Source organism: Centropristis striata, chromosome 5 (assembly GCF_030273125.1).
Source record: "Centropristis striata isolate RG_2023a ecotype Rhode Island chromosome 5, C.striata_1.0, whole genome shotgun sequence".
Classification (NCBI taxonomy): Eukaryota; Metazoa; Chordata; class Actinopteri; order Perciformes; family Serranidae; genus Centropristis; species Centropristis striata.
The window spans coordinates 1,814,713-1,834,411 of NC_081521.1; the positions used below are offsets into that span (position 1 = coordinate 1,814,713).

Below are 19,699 nucleotides of genomic sequence, written 5' to 3' on the forward strand. Positions count from 1 at the left end.
GGCTCGGAGATAACTTTGTCCCATTAGTCTGAACAGAGACATATTTAGCTGAAGGGTTTGTGATAAGTGTTGTTGACAGGACTAGTATTAGTATTCAGCTCCTTTACTGCAGTAAAAGTACTAATACACACTGTGAAACTTACTGAAGTAAAAGTACAAAAGTAGAAGTAAAAGTACTCGTTTTGCAGAATGGACCCACTCAGATTGTTTTATATATTCTAAATATATATACATATGTTTAGTAATTTTGTGTCTTTTATTTTGGTAATTTTGTGTCTTTTTTTTGTGCACTTTTTGGGTAATTTTGTTTCTTTTTTTGGTCATTTGAATTATTTTTTGTAATTTTTTTTCTTTTTTTTGAGAATTGGGAATGGAAATGGAATGGAAATACTCAAGTAAAGTACAAGTACCTCAAAGTTATACTTGTACAAAAGTAAAAGTACAAAAGTATCAGCATCAAAATGTACTTAAAGTACAAAAGTAAAAGTACTCGTTATGCAGATTATTATATTTATTCTAAATATATTATTTTTTTAAATGTATTGGTGCATTTATGTAAGCAGCATTTTAATTTTCTCAAGTCAGGGCTCATTTTAACTAATTAACATACGATAAATATGTAAAAAAGAGGTTTAAAAAATGTCCAATCACTCTAAATTATCACTCACTCAGATTGTTTTATATGTCCTAAATCTAAATCTATATCTAAATATGTTATTAGATTATTTATATTGATGCATTTTTGTAAGCTGTTTTAATTTTGTAAAGGTATGGCTCATTTATTATATTGTTTTGTGGTTTAATTAAACAAAATTTCTTCTCATCACTTAAATTTATCATGATTTTTATGTTAAATCTCGACTTGTAAAGTAACTAAAGCTGTCAGATAAACTTAGTGGAGTAAAAAGTTCAATATTTGGATCAAAATGTAGTGAAGTAGAAGTATAAAGTTACATATAATGGAAATACTCAAGTAAAATAGTACCTCAAAATTGTACTTAAGTACAGTACTTGAGTAAATGTACTTAGTTACTTTCCACCACTGCTAAAATTTGTACAAATAATTGATTTGATTCAATTTTTAAGTTTTTAATCAGACTGGAGAAGCCACTGAGAACATGAGCAAAAAATAAAAATGAAGTACTGAACTTATTTCTATCCATTCTGAGAATGTAAACAATCGTCCTCAGTTGTCAGTCTGTTATAATAATTAATAATTATAATTAGGTGTGTGAGAATTCATTCAGAAGTTGTTTAATTAACCTGTTATGAGGGAAATTCAAAGCTAACTTATCTTTCTTATCTCGTCCCTGTTTCCTTCCTCCAGAGCCAGATGTGCTGATTATTTCCCTCATTGGTTAATTTGATATCAAAGTGCATAATGTCATAGTACATTAGTTATTGATCAATGTTTACTGTAGCCTATATCAGAGAGAACATTAGTTTATTACTCCGCTTTTATGCTGTGTGTCATTAGTTTAACCCTTTGTGACAGAGGACAGGTCAGTGATAGAGCAGGAACACAAACATGTTTATGGGACAAATCAGATCAGATCAGATCATGTAATCTCAGATTAAAGGGCAAAAATGGTCACAAAGTCATGGAATAATTATGTCTATAATTCAAGGGTAATCAATCATTACACAAGGTTGCACTGATGGAACATAATTCCTGTCATATAAGGGATTTATACGCTCATCTGCCACTTTATTAGGTACACCTGTTTAACCTTTGAGTCTTTTTAACCCTTCGATGCTCAACATGGTCTAAAATGACCCTCCTTCATTCCCTTTATGTTATTTAATATAATATTGTTATTTAATATAATGTTGTTATTTAATGCTGCTGTGTATTTCTGTGCTCTATTTTTCATATCAACATATTTTATGATTGAATATTCCAAGTATTCTTTAAATATCTTGTTTTTGATAACAAAAAAAAGTTTTAGTATTATTACATAGCTAACTACTTGGCTAAGTAGCTTTCCAAGCTAACTACTTAGCCAAGAAGTTAGCTAAGTAGTTAGCTTAGCAAGCTACTTAGCTAAATAATGGACATGGGTAATTTTTGACCCATGTTGTGCATTAGAAGAGTAGTGACACAAAAAGGGATTTTACTAAAAATAATAATAAAGCAGAAAAAAAATAGGATGTATGATGATCAAAAACAAACTAATTGAGGAAAACCTGGAATACTGAATGATGAAAATAATTTATTGCAAAGATATAGAAGATAAAAACTCTGTCGGGTCACTTTAGATACATGTTGTACATCAAAGGGTTAATAGGTGAACGGTCAGTTAGCACCAGCTGCTGTCTGAAATGTTTCTATATTGTTCTTACTTTTCTAGTGATAGTTAGCATCATAGCTGAACATCTGTACATTAAAACATGAGTTCAGAGAAGAGAGGAGCAGATTATGGATGTATGTATGTATGGATGGATGGATGTACACTACCGGTCAAAAGTTTTAGAACACCACAATTTTTCTTTTTTTTTTAAATTGAAATTCAAGCAGTTCAAGTCCAGTGAACAGCTTGAAAGGGTCCAAAGGTAAGTGTTGAACTGCCAGAGGTAAATAAAAAAAGGTAAGCTTAACCAAAACTGACAAATAATGTACATTTCTATCGAATCTAATCTAATCTATCTATTGTATTGTATTGTTATTAATTCTATGTATTTTATTGCTGTATCTTTTCTATCTTTTTGTACGGTGTCCTTGAGTGCCAAGAAAGGCGCCTCCAAATAAAATGTATTATTATTATTATTATTATTGTTATTATTATTTCAGAATGATAGAAAAAGGCCTTTTTCAGGGAACAAGAAATGGGTTAACAACTTAAAGCGGTTCTGCAGCAACGGAGGTTGATCAAGCCTTGAAAGTTGCTAAGTTGCTACCAATTCCTACAGGTGTCCCAACTTTTCTTGATCACTTACAACCTACAAGTTGCTCCACATTTAAGGGAACTTCTGCAACAGAGTTGGGAAGAACTTTCTGAAGAATATTTGATTTCCATTGAGTGTGTTCAGCTGTTCTATCTGTTAAGGTGCTACTTCCATGAGTCAACAGTTTAGAATACATTTTCCTTTCTAAACTGATTCTATGATTTATTTTATAACTTCAATTGTTTATTATTTGTTACATGCATTAATCTCAGGGTACACTGAGACATTAAACTGCATCATTTTCAATAAAATTCTGGAAAAGTTGGAGTGTTCTAAAACTTTTGACCAGTCGTGTATGTATGGATGTTGCAACCTGGTCTCACAGAAATCCGTGGAATAGCCACGGAATCGCTCAAATTTCCGTGAAACTGACACGGATTTCGCTACAATGCAAGTTAATGACAGTCATATCCCGTGGCTATTCCATGGATATTTGTTCCTATTGGTTTGTTCCAAGTCACATGACTTTCAAGGTCCCGGCGGTCAGAACAAAAAACATGGCGGACAGTTCTCTCATTTTAAGTGAAAAAAAATCAATATTTTGACTTAGTTTCTGCATAGAAATGGATTTTGATCACATTTGTAGCGAGAAATATATGTTTTATTTTCTAAATATTCACTCAGTGAATGTACATAATCACTTTGTATGTTGGAATAGCCACGGGATATGACTGGCATTAACTTGCATTGTAGCCAAATCCGTGTCAGTTTCACAGAAATTTGAGCGAATCCGTGGCTATTCCACGGATTTTGAGTTAAGCGAAATCCGTGGCTATTTCACGGATTCCTGTGAGACCAGGTTGGGATGTTGTGTTGTATGTTGTGATCTTGTGAAGCTCACCGATAGGGATGGAGGAGATCTGGGTGTAGATGTCCAGCATGCGGTTTCCGTCCACGTCCACCAGGTAGTTACCTTTACTCTCTTTATAGTCACAGAAGAAGTTGATGGCAACAACATTCTGGGGAGAGACATTAAAACATTAACAACAGCTACAGTAGAGTTTCATCTGGTATGAACTCCTGCCATGAAGCATTATAATCAGCCCAGCATGATGGTGAATGTTGCCTGGAGACAAATAAAAAGACCTTTATCGTATAAATCTTTGACTTTCACTCAAGAGATTGAGCTCAAAGAGTGAAAACATAGAAAATTCTAGTCAAACTATGTCTTCCAACATCACCATATACTTATCATCATTAAATAGCAGGCTTTATACTTATATAATATATTATATATATTTGCTGTACAGCATACTATATATATCAAAAGCAGACTATGGTAAGTGCAATTACTGCTTGGTTTTGAGTTGGATTTTGTGGTTTTTATATCATTATTTCTCTGAAATAAAGCAAATAAATTGAAATCTAAAACTTTGTCACAAGATAAAACAGACATCAAGGAGTTCATTTTTAGTTATAACTCAATTTTGACCAAAATTTAGTTACTGCAGTTAGACTTTGTAGGGCAGAATACATAACAGTATACATTACTATTGAAAAAAATATTCAGGTTTTATTACTTTTTTTTCTTTTGAAACGAGGCCCTAATTTTGTATCTTTGACTAAAATTGACCAATAATAATGAAAAAAAATATGAAAATTATATATCAATGTTTTGGTCTTTAGTTGCCTTAAAAGGTGAATAAAAAAGCTGTTAATAATTTTTCCTACAAGTCCTAAAACCTAAGTCTGATGTCATGGGGTCCTTTTTGACCCCTGAGGACCATGGGTGCTATAAAAATATATAAAACACGTAAAAATGTCTGAAGAAAGTTGAAATTTATTTTATCTATAAAGGATGCTGAGGGGCACATATGCTGAAAATTTCAAGTAATTATATGAAAGTTAACCTTTATTAACCATAGTCATAGTCGACAGGAGGAATAACAAGGGTTAAATACAGAGCAAGCAGTGTGTGTGTGTGTGTGTGTGTGTGTGTGTGTGTATGTGCATGTTACTTGTGTGTGTGTGTGAGTGTGTGTGTGTGTGTGTGTGTGTGTGTTTATGAGCAGGGAGTGGTTTAGAAAGCAGCAGAGAGACGCAGTAGTTGCAGCGTTCAGTGGTTGAGGTTTCCTGGGAACGACTCCAGGAAAATATCAGGTGAAGTGGCTTTTTATAATTTTATATTTTCTCTGTATCTTCTTTCCTCCTTTTCTTTCGTTTAATCTTGATTAATATTAATTTTATGCTGAGAGAGGCTGCTGTTGGCCTTCTTCCGCCACACCACAGACCCCTCCCCCAGTGGGAGTGGAGAGAGGTAGTTTATTTTTATCTTCTATTTCATAAATATTTGGAGCTAGATATGGTGTTGATGTAATACTTGCAGTGAATGTGCAATTTTTTTTGAACGTCCAAAACAACAACAACATCTTGTTTGAAACAAGATTCTCTAAAGATTTCTGCATGATTCAGAGTTTTACACTGTAAGAAGTTACTGTATGTTGAACAGTACGAGTTAACATTAGTCACACACACACACACACACACACACACACACACACATATAACATGCACATAGACACACACACACACACACAACATGCACATAGACACACACACACACACAAGTAACATGCACGCACACACACACACACACACACACACGCGCACACGCACACACAAACAACATGCACATAGACAGGCGCACGAACACGCGCACGCACATGCGCACGCACACACACGCACAACATGCACATAGACACACACACACAAACAAACAAAATGCACATAGACACACACACACACACACACAAACAACATGCACATAGACACAGGCGCACGAACACGCGCACGCACAACATGCACATAGACACACACAAACAACATGCACATAGACACACACAAACAAAATGCACATAGACAGACACACACACACACACACACACACACGTAACATGCACATACACACACACACACACACACACACACACGTAACATGCACATACACACACACACACACACACACACACACACACACGTAACATGCACATACACACACACACACACACACACACGTAACATGCACATACACACACACACACACACACACACGTAACATGCACATACACACACACACACACACACACACGTAACATGCACATACACACACAAACACACACTTTAGCTCACCTGGATTTTTTCCAGTTGTTTGGTCAGTGCCTACAGAAACAGAAAAAGTTAGTTAGTAATACCTGAGGAGTGTGTGTGTGTATGTGTGTGTGTGTGTGCGTGTTACGTGTGTGTGTGTGTGTGTGTGTGTGTATGTGTGTTACCTGTGAGAGTGTGTGTGTGTGTGTGTGTGTGTGTGTGTGTGTGTTACCTGTGACCGTGGTCCAGGTACAGATGTTTTCATCGAGGGTCCATCATAATCACATGCTGCTTTTGTTTTTGTTGCAGCCTGACTGACGTATCTGCCCCCTAGTGGACAAACACACAAACACACACACAAACACACACACACACACACACAGGTTACTGAATAATCATTTACACACACACAAACAGAGAGTGAACGTGATAATTGTAGTATGATAACAGTTAATGTTTAAACACGTGAGCATCATTTTGTTATTTCAGAGCTCCGGATTGTTTTTTGGTTGAAACCAGTCCAGGTTAACCTTTATTGAGAGGTTTTTCTCTTGATTTTTTCCAGTGTTGTGATGTTTGAAGACTCATGTATCCATTACTGACACCGGACGTCCTGCAGCTAGTTTATATCTAACTGGAGCAACATAAAACCCACCAACCAGCAACTTTTACTGTCTGAAAACTGTTTTTGACCAAAGAGTTCATTTTAAGTTATAACTCAATTTTGACCAAAAATGTTTTAACCAACAAAGTGAGGACATTTCGGCCGGTCTTCACTTCTTTAAAGGCTTTTTTGAGATTTCAGACTGTGTTTTAGGGTTAAAGGTTACAATAAAACATAATAATAATTAAATTTAGTTTAATAATTAAACATAATTAACTAAAACCAACTAAAATTATAGTGAAAATGTCCTTCGTTTTCGTCTTTCGTGTGAACTTTTTTCATACATAATGAAGATGGATCAAAATTTACTGTGACCTCTTTTAATCTCCCACCCAACAAATAAAACCCCATTACAAAAAACTACAACTAACACTAAAACTAAAGCATTTCAAAAAACTAAAAACTAAACCAAAACTGGCAAACTCACTCTAAAAACTAATTAAAACTAACTGAATTTGAAAACAAAAATTCACAACGAAATTAAAACTAAAACTGATGAAAAATCCAAAACTATTACAATGAGGGTCCTCACAAAGGTAGAAGTACAAGAATATGTGTGTGAGGAGGTTATAATGTGTATTAATGATTGTGTTCCTTTTGTTTCTTTGGAGTTTCTGTCTGTCCTGTAATACTGTAACATCTGGTTTCTGTTTGTTAATTAGATTAAGTCGTGACTTCACCTGTAACGACCTCCATCCTTTGATCACGTCAGACTGAGTTTCTGTTTAAAAGTGTTAAAAGTTTCTTTTGTCAGAGAAACGATGACTGTCTTCTCTCCGTGCTGCACAAACTAACTAAAGGCTTTGATTGATCACATTCTCAGTATTTTGAGAAGAAACTGCACCTACACTGAAAAAAATCAAGAAATAAATAAGTAGAATTAAGCAAATACATGCTGGAAACAAGTAAAACTATCTGCCAGTGCAGTAAATAAATGTTTCTTTCTAAGCATTCTATAAATCAGTAAAATATCTAGAAACTAGAAAACCAACGATGTCTGGAAATAAATCAAAATATTCTTATTTTGAGCATTTGTGTCTTGAAAAGCCTGACTATAGTAACATTAAAATAAGGCAGAAATACTTGAAATGAGCATGTTTTGGTGATAGAAAATGCTTTTGAAATATCATTCAAACTTCATGCAACTAAAACTCTCAACTGGAGCCAATATTTGAGGTAAAAACTCACCATATTCAACAGTTGAATAGATTGAAAAGCATGAAAAAGCTCACAATGTCAATCCTAAAAACAAGTCTTTAAACAGTAAGATAATTAAATAAGGGCATAATAATAATAATACTAATAATTAAATAAGCACATTAAGCTATGTTGAAAAATATTCTTGAATTAATAATCAGGAAATGCGAGAGCCATTATCTTGACATAATGATATGCATAGGCATTATATTTCTAGAAACCAGCAAAATCAGACTAAATACTAAAAACTAACTAATTTGTGTCCTTTTTTTGGTCAATTTGTATTTTTTTTTTGTTAATTTTGTGTCTTTTTTTGGTTATTTTGCGTCTATTTTTGGTCAATTTGTGTCTTTTTGTTCATTTTGTGGCTTTTTTCGGTCATTTTGCGTCTATTTTTGGCCATTTGGCGTCTTCTTTTGATAATTTTGTGGCTTTTTTTGTTCCTTTTGTGTCTTTTTTTGGTCAATTTGTGTCTTTTTTTTGGTCAATTTGTGTCTTTTTTTTGGTAATTCTATGGCTTTTTTGGTCATTTCGCGTCTATTTTTGGCCATTTGGCGTCTTCTTTTGATCATTTTGTGTCTTTTTTAGGTCAATTTATGGCTTTTTTTGGTCATTTTCTTGATACAGCTACAAAGACTTTTACCTGGATGTAGAATAATTTTCTTAAAATTCTTGAAATAAGTCAAAAGCCGTGAAATCTTTATATCAAACAAGAAACAGTCTAAAATAAAAACTGCTGACTAAGAAGAACTATCTTATCAGACAAAAAATAAGCAGATATCCCCTTTTGATGTGAGATATTTACTCTGACTCAGATTTCAGTTTTTGCAGCATTTGAGGAGAAATTCTATCTAACCTTCTCCAGCTCGTGACCTCATGCTCCGCTCTAACCTTGTAACTCTCCTATTACTCCTTGACATTGAGATAAGCATAAATCATTTTGGTGTCAACCTCCTTTACAGAATAGAAAGTAGTAAATCTGCCCCACACAGATTGGGCAATTGATGATTGCCAGGAACGAAGACCTTTGAGACAGATCAGTCTCCTAAAAAACAACTATCTGTATTGCTTCAAGTCAATCAAACATTGACACACGTTACTTATTGCTGCTATCCTATGCAACTATAAATGATCTGGAATAAACCGCGTTCTGATGTCCTGTCGGGGAGGAGGAGGAGGAGGAGGAGGAGGAGAAAGTTAAAGCTAAATTGTAGTGAGAGGAAAAACAAGCCTGGCAATTTTCAAACCAGTCCCTTGACCTTTGACCTCAAGATATCTGAATGAAAACAGGCTCTGTGGGCACCTACACTGTAAAATTTTTTTGTAGAAATTACAGTAAAACTCTGTCAAACTGCATCAGAAATAGGTGGTAAAATTAAACATTGTATATACACTGTAAAAAGATACACTGTAAAAAAAAAGGTCTGTAGATTTTAGGGTGAAAAACTGTTAAACCATGACAGTAAAAGACGTAAAATGATAAATGAATTAATTCAGTTTCAGTAACAATGAAACACTGTAAATGTTTGTATCAGCCAAAACAGGATTTTTTTTTACAGTTTTGCTTTTTGAAAAATACATTACTCCACTGTAAAATACACTGTACATGCAAAACACATACAAAAACACATAAAATACGCAAAAAAAATCACAAAAACACACACAAAAAACAAAAAACACCCATAAAAACACACAAAAAATACACATAAAAACACATGAAAAACACGAAAAATTACAAAAAACCACACATAAAAACACACAAAAAAATTGAAAAAAGATTTGAGGGTGAAAAACTGTTAAACCATGACAGTAAAAGGCGTAAAATGATAAATGAGTTAATTCAGTTTCAGTAACAATGAAACACTGTAAATGTATATATCAGACAAAACAGGATTTTTTACATTTAAAAAAAAAAAAAAATTACTCCACTGTAAAATACTCTGGCACAACAAAAATATACTGTAATATGTATTTAATGTAATATATATACAAGCATCACTGATATTTTTACATCTATTTTCTTGTAAAAATACTTTTTCTCACTGTTAAATGTACTAAACACCATATCTCTAACAGAAATATACTGTAATATTTAATGGTAAAATCTTTAATTTATGCGGCATTTATAAAGTATTTTCTTGTTAATTATATGGCAGAACAGCGTTTCTTTTGATGGAAAAACGTTTTATTTATACGGTAAAATATGGAATAAAGTGTCAATCTTAAACGTGAAATCAACAGTGTTTAAATAATTTTACCGTAATATTAGAAAAAGCTGCACCGTATTTATTACGGTAAAGTTCTGGCAACCACAGCTGCTGGTTTTTACCGTAAATTAAACCAATTTTTTTTTTTTTACAGCTTCAAGTCTGCTCTCTACAGACAGACTCACTTAGAGATAACAGCATGACACATGCTGTACATTTACTCAAGTACTGTACTTAAGTGTAACTTTGAGGTACTTGTACTTTACTTGAGTATTTCCATTCCATTTCCATTCCCAATTCTCAAAAAAAAAAGAAAAAAAATTACAAAAAAGAATTAAAATGACCAAAAAAGACAAAATTACCAAAAAAGTGCACAAAAAATGACAAATTTAAAAAAATTTAAAAGACAAAATTACAAAAACGACTTACAATTACCAAAAAAGCGACAACATTAAAAAAAAGACACAAAATTACCAAAATAAAAGACACAAAATTACTAAACATATGTATATATATTTAGAATATATAAAACAATCTGAGTGAGTACTTTTACTTCAGTACTTTTACTTCAGTAAGTTATGAATGCAGGACTTTTACTGTAGTGGAGTCATTTCACAGTGTGTATTTGTACTTTTACTGCAGTAAAGGATCTGAATACTTCTTCCACTGGACAGCTGAGAGTCTCGTGGATTCAGTTTTATTTATTATTGATGATTTTACCCGTTTTACTGCAGCGAGAGGCTTTTTTAAACAGCAGCTCAGTGTATAAACGAGCTGCTGTGACCTCGAGGATCATCAGCCTCATCAAACTTTACAACCATAAACTAGAGACCAGGAGCATCCAGAGGATGAGCAGCTTTTCATATTTGTGTTGACAAAAAAAGGAATTCTCACCAATTAATTGTTAATAATAAGGGTTTTTAAAAAAACAAAAAAACAAATCAAGGCATTGAATGGAATTTTCTGATGGTGTTTCTTAAAGTTTTAGTGTTTTATTTTGTATTCTGGTGGGATTTTTTGACTATTTTTGAAAAACAGTTCCAACCCAGTGTTGCTTGTTTGTTATCATAACTATTTTTTCCTTTTCAATACAACAAAGTTTGTGCAACAAAGTCATTTTAACTTAAAATATTGAGTCAAATAGCTTCAAGATTCATTTGAGTTAAAACCATCATCTTTGTTGTCTTGACATAAAATTATTTTGCAGCATTGACACTCATTGACACACATTTTTAAGTTGAAACAACAAGTTTTGTTTTATAGTGCAGAAATTGCAAAATTTAGCACCAAATCTGCAGAATAAATGGTATCAACCCGAAAAAAATGCTGCAACAACTTATTAAACATAATTGTGCATGGGAATGGACTTCCTATATTCATATCATAATATCATAAACTTGAAAAAATGTTGTTTTTTGTATAATTTTAATTAACTGATTGATTAATATTATGACTAGACACAGAATGCTGAGCTCAATCTTAAATTAATCTTTTGCTTCCCATCTTTTAAATTCTGTGTGGCGAGTAAACAAACTGTACTGAAAGTTGCAAAAAATGGCTGAAAGAGCAAAATAAACAAAACAAAAGGCAATTATAATTGAAAATAAATAAAAAGTCTTGACTCATTTAGTGAAGGTAAATAAATATAATGAATAAAAACTTATTTGTTATCCATAGAAGGACATTTATAGCAAAATGACATGTGATTACCTGAAACATTACTTCCTGAAAACTGATTTAAAGGGATTTATAATGAATTTAGTGGTGGATTTACCTGGAACTGTGATCTTCAGGTGTTTGTGCAGAGAGAGAAAGTGACGACTGCTCAGAGACGAAGCCATGACTGAAGTGAGAGGAACAGGACCCGAAGTTTACCTTTATCACATCACCTGCAGAGAGAGAGAGAGAGAGAGAGAGAGAGAGAGAGAGAGAGAGAGAGAGAGAGAGAGAGAGAGAGAGAGAGAGAGAGAGAGAGAGAGAGATTTTATGCTGGTACTAATTTTTAAGAGGGGAAAATTAACCAATAACTTATACAGTCATGGAAAAAAATTATTAGACCTCCTTGTTTTCTTCAAATAGCTGATAAGAGTTTAATTTAAGAGCTGATATCTAGACATTCAACATGGTTTTATTCATAATGATTTTGTTTGCAATCAAGGATGTTTCCTTGACTGTAGATAGAAAAATAGGCGGAAAAATGACCAAAAAAGACACAAAAGTATCAAAATAGAAACAAACTGACCAATTATAGATGTAAAAATGATCAAAAAGACACAAATGTATCAAAATAGAAACAAAATTACCAAAAATAGATGTAAAAATGACCGAAAAAGATACAAACTGACCAATTATAGATGTAAAAATGACCAAAAAAGACACAAATGTATCAAAATAGAAACAAAATGACCAATTATAGATGTAAAAATGACTGAAAAAGATACAAATTGACCAAAAATAGATACAAAAATGACAGAAAAAGCCACAAAATTACCAAAAATAGATGTAAAAATGACAGGAAAAGCCACAAAATGACCAAAAATAGATCTAAAAAATGACCAAAAAAGGACACAAAAGTATCAAAATAGAAACAAACTGACCAATTCTAGATGTAAAAATGATTAAAAAAAGACACAAATGTATCAAAATAGAAACAAAATTACCAATAATAGATGTAAAAATGACCGAAAAAGATACAAATTGACCAAAAATAGATGTAAAAATGACCGAAAAAGATACAAACTGACCAATTATAGATGTAAAAATGACCAAAAAAGACACAAATGTATCAAAATAGAAACAAAATGACCAATTATAGATGTAAAAATGATCAAAAAAAGACACAAATGTATCAAAATAGAAACAAAATTACCAATAATAGATGTAAAAATGACCGAAAAAGATACAAATTGACCAAAAATAGATGTAAAAATGATTTAAAAAAAGACACAAATGTATCAAAATAGAAACAAAATTACCAATAATAGATGTAAAAATGACCGAAAAAGATACAAATTGACCAAAAATAGATGTAAAAATGATCAAAAAAAGACACAAATGTATCAAAATAGAAACAAAATTACCAATAATAGATGTAAAAATGATCAAAAAAAGACACAAATGTATCAAAATAGAAACAAAATTACCAAAAATAGATCTAAAAATGACCGAAAAAGGACACAAAAGTATCAAAATAGAAACAAAATTACCAATAATAGATGTAAAAATTATCAGAAAAAAGACACAAAATGACCAAAAATACAGTCATGTTAAAAGTATTAAACCACCCTTGTTTTCTTCTGTTTCTTGTTCATTTTAATGCCTGGTATAACTAAAAGTCTTCATAATGATTTTGGTTATTATCAATAAAATCATGTCATCATCATAAAACCAATGTCTAGATATCAGCTCTTAAATTAAACTCTTATCAGATATTTTTGTTGTTATCATTATATTTGTCCAAACAAATGAACCTTTAGTTGAACCAGACATTAAATGAACAAGAAACTGAAGAAAACAGTCTAATCAGTTTTTCCATGACTGTTTGTTGGTCCGTTTAATCCAATTCTGCCAAATCTAAAAATCCAATCTTCCTAAATGAAGTTACTCAGTGGGTTCTTACTCTCTTCTTCATTCATTTAAATGTCTTTGTCTCTATAATGATCTCACTCTATTCACGAGTTAATTTCATCACTGTGACAACCAGCAAAATCAATAAACAAGAGCAGGGAATGTATAATGTTGTCATACTGCTACATTATGTGGTGTACGTTCTGGCTCCAATTTTGGTTATCTAACAGGTTCCACACTGCAACAAAGGTGTTTAGTCTAAAAACCAGATCAAACAGTAAATCTGAGGGAAATGATCTTGCTGCATGGACAGATAATTTACCTTGACAATATTTATTAAATTAAGATTATTAAATCTATAATAAATAAGCAGGTTGAACACTTAAAATAAGAAATTAACTCTTAAAACAAGAATAAAACCCAATTCAAACCACTTAAAACCAGAATGAAACCACATAAAACCAGAATAAAACAATCTAAAACCAGAATAAAACAATCTAAAACCAGAATGAAACCAGTTCAAACCACTTAAAACCACATAAAACCAGAATAAAACCACATAAAATAAGAATAAAACCACATAAAACCAGAATAAAACCACATAAAACCAGAATAAAACCATTTAAAACCAGAATAAAACCATTTACAACCATAATAAAACCATTTAACACCAGAATAAAACCATTTAAAACCAGAATAAAACCACATAAACCCAGAATGAAACCATTTAAAACCAAAATAAAACCAGAATAAAACCAGAATAAAACCACATAAACCCAGAATAAAATCATTTAAAACCAGAATAAAACCAGATGAAACCAGAATAAAACCACATAAAACCAGAATAAAACATTTGAAAACCAGAATAAAACCACATAAAACAGAATAAAACCACATAAATCCAGAGTAAAACCACGTAAAACCAGAATAAAACAATTTAAAACCAGAATAAATCCAAGAGATGTCTTAAAATAAGATTGTTAAATCTAGAAATAAGTATGTTGAACATTTAAAATAAGAAATTAACTCTTAAAACAAGATAAATTGTGTAATACTTTTTAAAAAATCTTGTTTGTTATCATAACTAATTTTTCCTTTTCAATACAACAAAGTTTGTGCGAAAAAGTAATTTTAACTTAAAATATTGATTCAAATAGCAAAATTAATTTGAGTTAAAACCATCGTCTTTGTGGTCTTGACATGAAATTATTTCGCAGCATCGACACTCACATTTTTAAGTTAAAACAACAAGTTTGGTTTTATAGAGCAGAAATTGCAAAATTTTGCACCAAATCTGCAGAATAAATGGTATCAACTCAAAAAAATCCTCAAACAACTTATTAAACATAATTGTGCATGGGAATGGACTTCCTATATTCATATCATAATATCGTAAACTTAAGAAATGTTTTTTTTTTTTTACAATTTTAATTAATTAATATTATGACTAGACACACAATGCTGAGCTCAATCTCAAATTAATCTTCTGCTTCCCAGCTTTTTAAATTCTATGTGGCGAGTAAACAAACTGGACTAAAAGTTGCAAAAAATGGCTGAAAGAGCAAAAAAACAAACAAAAGACAATTAATTGAAAAATCTTGGTAAGAAACAAATCATTTACAGTGAAAGAAAGAAATAATTTGCAGTGTACTGAAGTCCTGCAGTTGATGTAACAGACAATCGGCAGTAGCTGCTCATTTTATAGAAAAATGACTCCAGAAATATAAGAAAAACTTATAAAAATGGTCAGAATGAGGCTCAGAAAGACGTGATGTCAGCTCTCTCAACTCTTTCTCCTTCTTCCTGAGCTCTTATGCAACACGAGGAACAGGATAAAACCAGATATCTGCTGTCAGACAGCACAGAAACCCTGAACCTTCACACACACACACACACACACACACACACACACACACACACACACACACACACACACACACACACACACACACACACACACACACACACACACACAGGTTGCATGCAGCCTCCTAAACATGCAGCTGGTTTCTTGACACCTCCTGAACTGGATGAAACTGGTTGGGAGAGTTGCACAACAGGTGGATTATGTATAATAAAGTGATGGAGGAAGGCTGCAGGGACGGAGGGAGTTTGAACTTGGATAAACTGGAATCTGAACAACAAGAGGAGGAGCAGGAGTGAGAGGAGGTGGCAGGAGTAATAACTAATGAAGACTTCAGTAGAGAAGCTGCACTGCAAAAAGTCACCTCTTATAAACAAGAAAAAAGTACAAAAATTAGGTGTATTTTGCGTCAAAATAGCTAAATTATCTGCCAATGGAACAAGAAAATTTGTCTTGTCAAGACTTGTCAAGACAGAAAATGACCAAAAAAAAGGACACAAAAAGACAGAAAATGACTAAAAAAAAGAGAAAATTACCAAAAAAGCAACAAAATGACCAAAAAAAGACACAAAATAACTTAAAAAAAAGACACAAAATGACTAGAAAAAGACACAAAATGACTAAAAAAAGACACAAAATGACCAAAAAAGACATAAAATGACCAAAAAAAGACACAAAATGACCAAAAAAGTCACAAGTGGTGTATACAGGATTAAAAGGATTGAAAAATGGACAAAATAGCCCAAAACTCCATAGAGTTAAAAACAAGAAGAAAAAAGTACAAAAAATAGGTGTATTTTGCTTAAAAATAGCTAAATTATCTGCCAATGGAACAAGAAAATTTGTCTTGTCAAAACTTTCCAAAACCAGTAAAAATATCTAATCTCAATGAACCACAAATACCTTAGAATTAGTTTATTCTGACTAATAAATACTGACTTTTTTCTTTGTTCACATTTGCAACATTTAAAATTCTTTTTTGAGCATGATAGTGTTTTGAAAGTAAAAAAAAAGATTCAAAATCACATTTCATGTTGGACTAAAGGGCTAAAAAAAAGACAGAAACCGCTCTGTTTTATTTTTATTCGGCTGTTGGCCTTATCGAGACTACAGCACACATTTCTCATTTATCAGTGTGTAATATTAATTTGCTCTGGAGGAAAAGTGTTTATTTTTCTTATTTTTTATAAAGGGTCAAACAAAGCCTGTTTATTCATTTAGCTCTTTGCGATGTGAGCCCCCCTTGTGTTTGTCTAGTCAACCTGAGGATGTGAAAATCAATCCATATTTAACAGTGCAGCAATGTCCAACGCTTTCATGGTTTATTCATACTCTAACATGGAGAGAAACATGAAAAATAAACAGAGTCTTTTATCAAGGACATTGAAAAATAAATAAAGGATTAATGAAAATTTGCTTCAAACCTTTTGTATTCCTATTTATACTATTAATAATTACTATTAACATGCATTTGAGCATGAAATATGTTAAGTTACTGCACTGTAAACATATTTAAAATGTCAGTTTCATCATATCTGGTGAAGTGATGCTCCTATATGTGGCCCTGTGGTAGTGAACATGATAAACTGAGGCCCCCTGCAGCATTTAAGTTGCCCATCCCTGATCTATATATACGTAGCTATCAACCTGGTCTCACAGGAATCCGTGGAATAGCCACGGAATCACTCAAATTTCCGTGAAACTGACACGGATTTGGCTACAATGCAAGTTAATGACATCATATCCCGTGGCTATTCCATGGATATTTGTTCCTATTGGTTTGTTCCAAGTCACGTGACCTTCAAGGTCCCGGCGGTCAGAACAAAAAACATGGCGGACAGTTCTCTCATTTTTTGTGAAAAATCAATATTTTGACTGAGTTTCTGCATAAAAATGGATTTTGATCACATTTCTAGCGAGAAATATATGTTTTATTTTCTAAATATTCACTCAGTGAATGTACATAATCACTTTGTATGTTGGAATAGCCACGGGATATGACTGTCATTAACTTGCATTGTAGCCAAATCCGTGTCAGTTTCACAGAAATTTGAGCGATTCCGTGGCTATTCCACGGATTTTGAGTTAAGCGAAATCCGTGGCTATTTCACGGATTTCTGTGAGACCAGGTTGGTAGCTATGCAATTCAGAAAGTTGTTTATTGTGTTAACAGGGAGTGTTATTGTTATCTATAAATAACTGTTGTTGTCCTGTAAAGGTTCAAACAGAGACACCTTGGCCTGTTTACCTGTTGTTGACCCTGTTCTGTTGCTTCCTTCAGTCTGCTTTCTGTTTCTGCTCCTGCAGCTCTTTGTTTCTTCCTGTCCGACCTGCTGCTGTTGGACATGTGTTCATTTTATTCATGTTGATGTTCAGTGTTTCCTGTCAAGCCTCATTTTAGTTTCATGTTTAGTCTTTGTTGTCTTGAGATCTTTATGCTAAGTTAAAGTCTCGTCATGCATACTTACCTTCTCCCTCCTTCTCCCCCTTTGTGTGATTTCCCTCCACTGATTGGTTTCACCTGTCCTCCTCTTCCTCAGGTACAACTAGTCCTTTTCTTCTTTTGTTCTCTTCAATTCTCTGGTTTTTCCTGCTGTAAAGCAGCGTTCATTCGTAAACAATCCAGTCAAATCAATGTCAGGTTAGTGTGACCAAATAATGCTGAAAATTCATTTTTTTTCTTTGTTCACATTTGCAACATTTAAAATTCTTTATTGGGCATGATAGTGTTTTGAAAGTAAAAAAAAAAAAGATTTCAAAATCACATTTCATGTTGGACTAAAGGACTAAAAAAGACACAAAATGACCAAAAAAGACACAAAATTACTAAAAAAAGACACAAAAAGACACAAAATGAGTAAAAAAAAGAGACACAAAATTACTAAAAAAAGAAATAAAATGACAAAAAAAGGCACAAAATGCAGAAAAAAACCCCATAAAATTACTAAAAAACCCACAAAATGATCAAAAAAATGACACAAAGTGACTAAAAAACACAAAATGACCAAAAAAAGACACATGACCAAAAAAATCATCACGAAATGACCAAAAAAGACATAAAATAACTAAAAAAGACACAAAATGACAAAAAAAAAAACCCACACAAGTGGTGTATACAGGCAGATTGATGATGATTTTGTGTCTTTTTTTTTTTTAGTGATTTTGTGTCTTTTTGTGTCTTTTGCTGAAAATTCAAACGGGAACGATAAAACCCAGACATAAAGACAAAGTAAGAGCAAAAAGAAAATATTTTTAATATGTAGTGCAAAAAAAAGGTGTTTAGTCTAAAAACCAGATCAAACAGTAAATCTGAGGGAAATGATCTTGCTGCATGGACAGATAATTTACCTTGACAAGGTTTATTAAATTAATGCTCCCTATAAACCAGAAGACTTTGAAAAGACTCCTGCAGGACTCTCAGCTCACATCTAAAGACGAGTGTTGAGAGTTTTTAGTCTCACACTGACTGACTGTGAATCTTGCAGGGTCACTATTCACAAGACTACAACTAGATTTCCAATAAGCATTTTTTACCTACCATGCAATTTTTTCCTCATCATGCTCGAAGTAAAAACTTAGAAAAATGGAGGAGAAGCAGCTTTTGGCTCCAGCTGCTCTCGTGTGTGACTCAGTGGTTTGTGTTGAAAAAAAAAAAAAAAAAAAGAAGAATAGACGCCACAAAATACCCCTCACAAAGCTGAAAAAGGGTTTCTGTTTTTATCACATGAAAAGTTTATTATTTTACAGTAAAAATAGATATAAGGAAGGAACATTTAGAAATGAATTCATCATATACATTTATGTCCTATTTAATTATGTTTTTAATTGAATAATTATATTTATCAGCTCTATCACCTTTCATTTAGTTAATCATACATTAATTACCGATTATTTATTACTTATTTATGTATAGGCCTACATTTATTGATACATTCTAACTGGGTCTCCTTACTGTTCTCTTTACTAAGAAACAGCGCCCCCAAAATCCCGCTTGTGGCCATAAATATATGACATCACTATATTTTTATTTAGGACTGAGCTTACTAACATTATTGTGATGTTCCTTTTTCCTGTGGAAGTGGTTTTACTGGCCGGTCTAGAACCAGTCAGGAACCAGTCAGGAACCGGTCAGGAACCATTTAGGAACCAGTCTGGAACCAGTCAGGA

At 32.6% G+C, this 19,699-nt stretch overlaps 1 protein-coding gene across 1 annotated transcript in view; it reads right to left on the minus strand.

Annotated features, from left to right (window-relative positions):
* Nucleotides 1-17,979, minus strand: part of LOC131972361 (4-aminobutyrate aminotransferase, mitochondrial-like) — a 37,741-nt gene extending 19,762 nt beyond the window's left edge. The window contains exons 1-5 of the mRNA XM_059334188.1: nt 17,781-17,979; nt 11,876-11,990; nt 6,266-6,363; nt 6,076-6,105; nt 3,788-3,905 (exon numbers count right to left, since the gene is read on the minus strand). Coding sequence (XP_059190171.1) covers nt 3,788-3,905; nt 6,076-6,105; nt 6,266-6,363; nt 11,876-11,942 — 313 coding nt within the window. The 5' untranslated portion in view covers nt 11,943-11,990; nt 17,781-17,979. The remainder of the gene's footprint in view (nt 1-3,787; nt 3,906-6,075; nt 6,106-6,265; nt 6,364-11,875; nt 11,991-17,780) is intronic.
* Nucleotides 17,980-19,699: the final 1,720 nt, after the last annotated feature.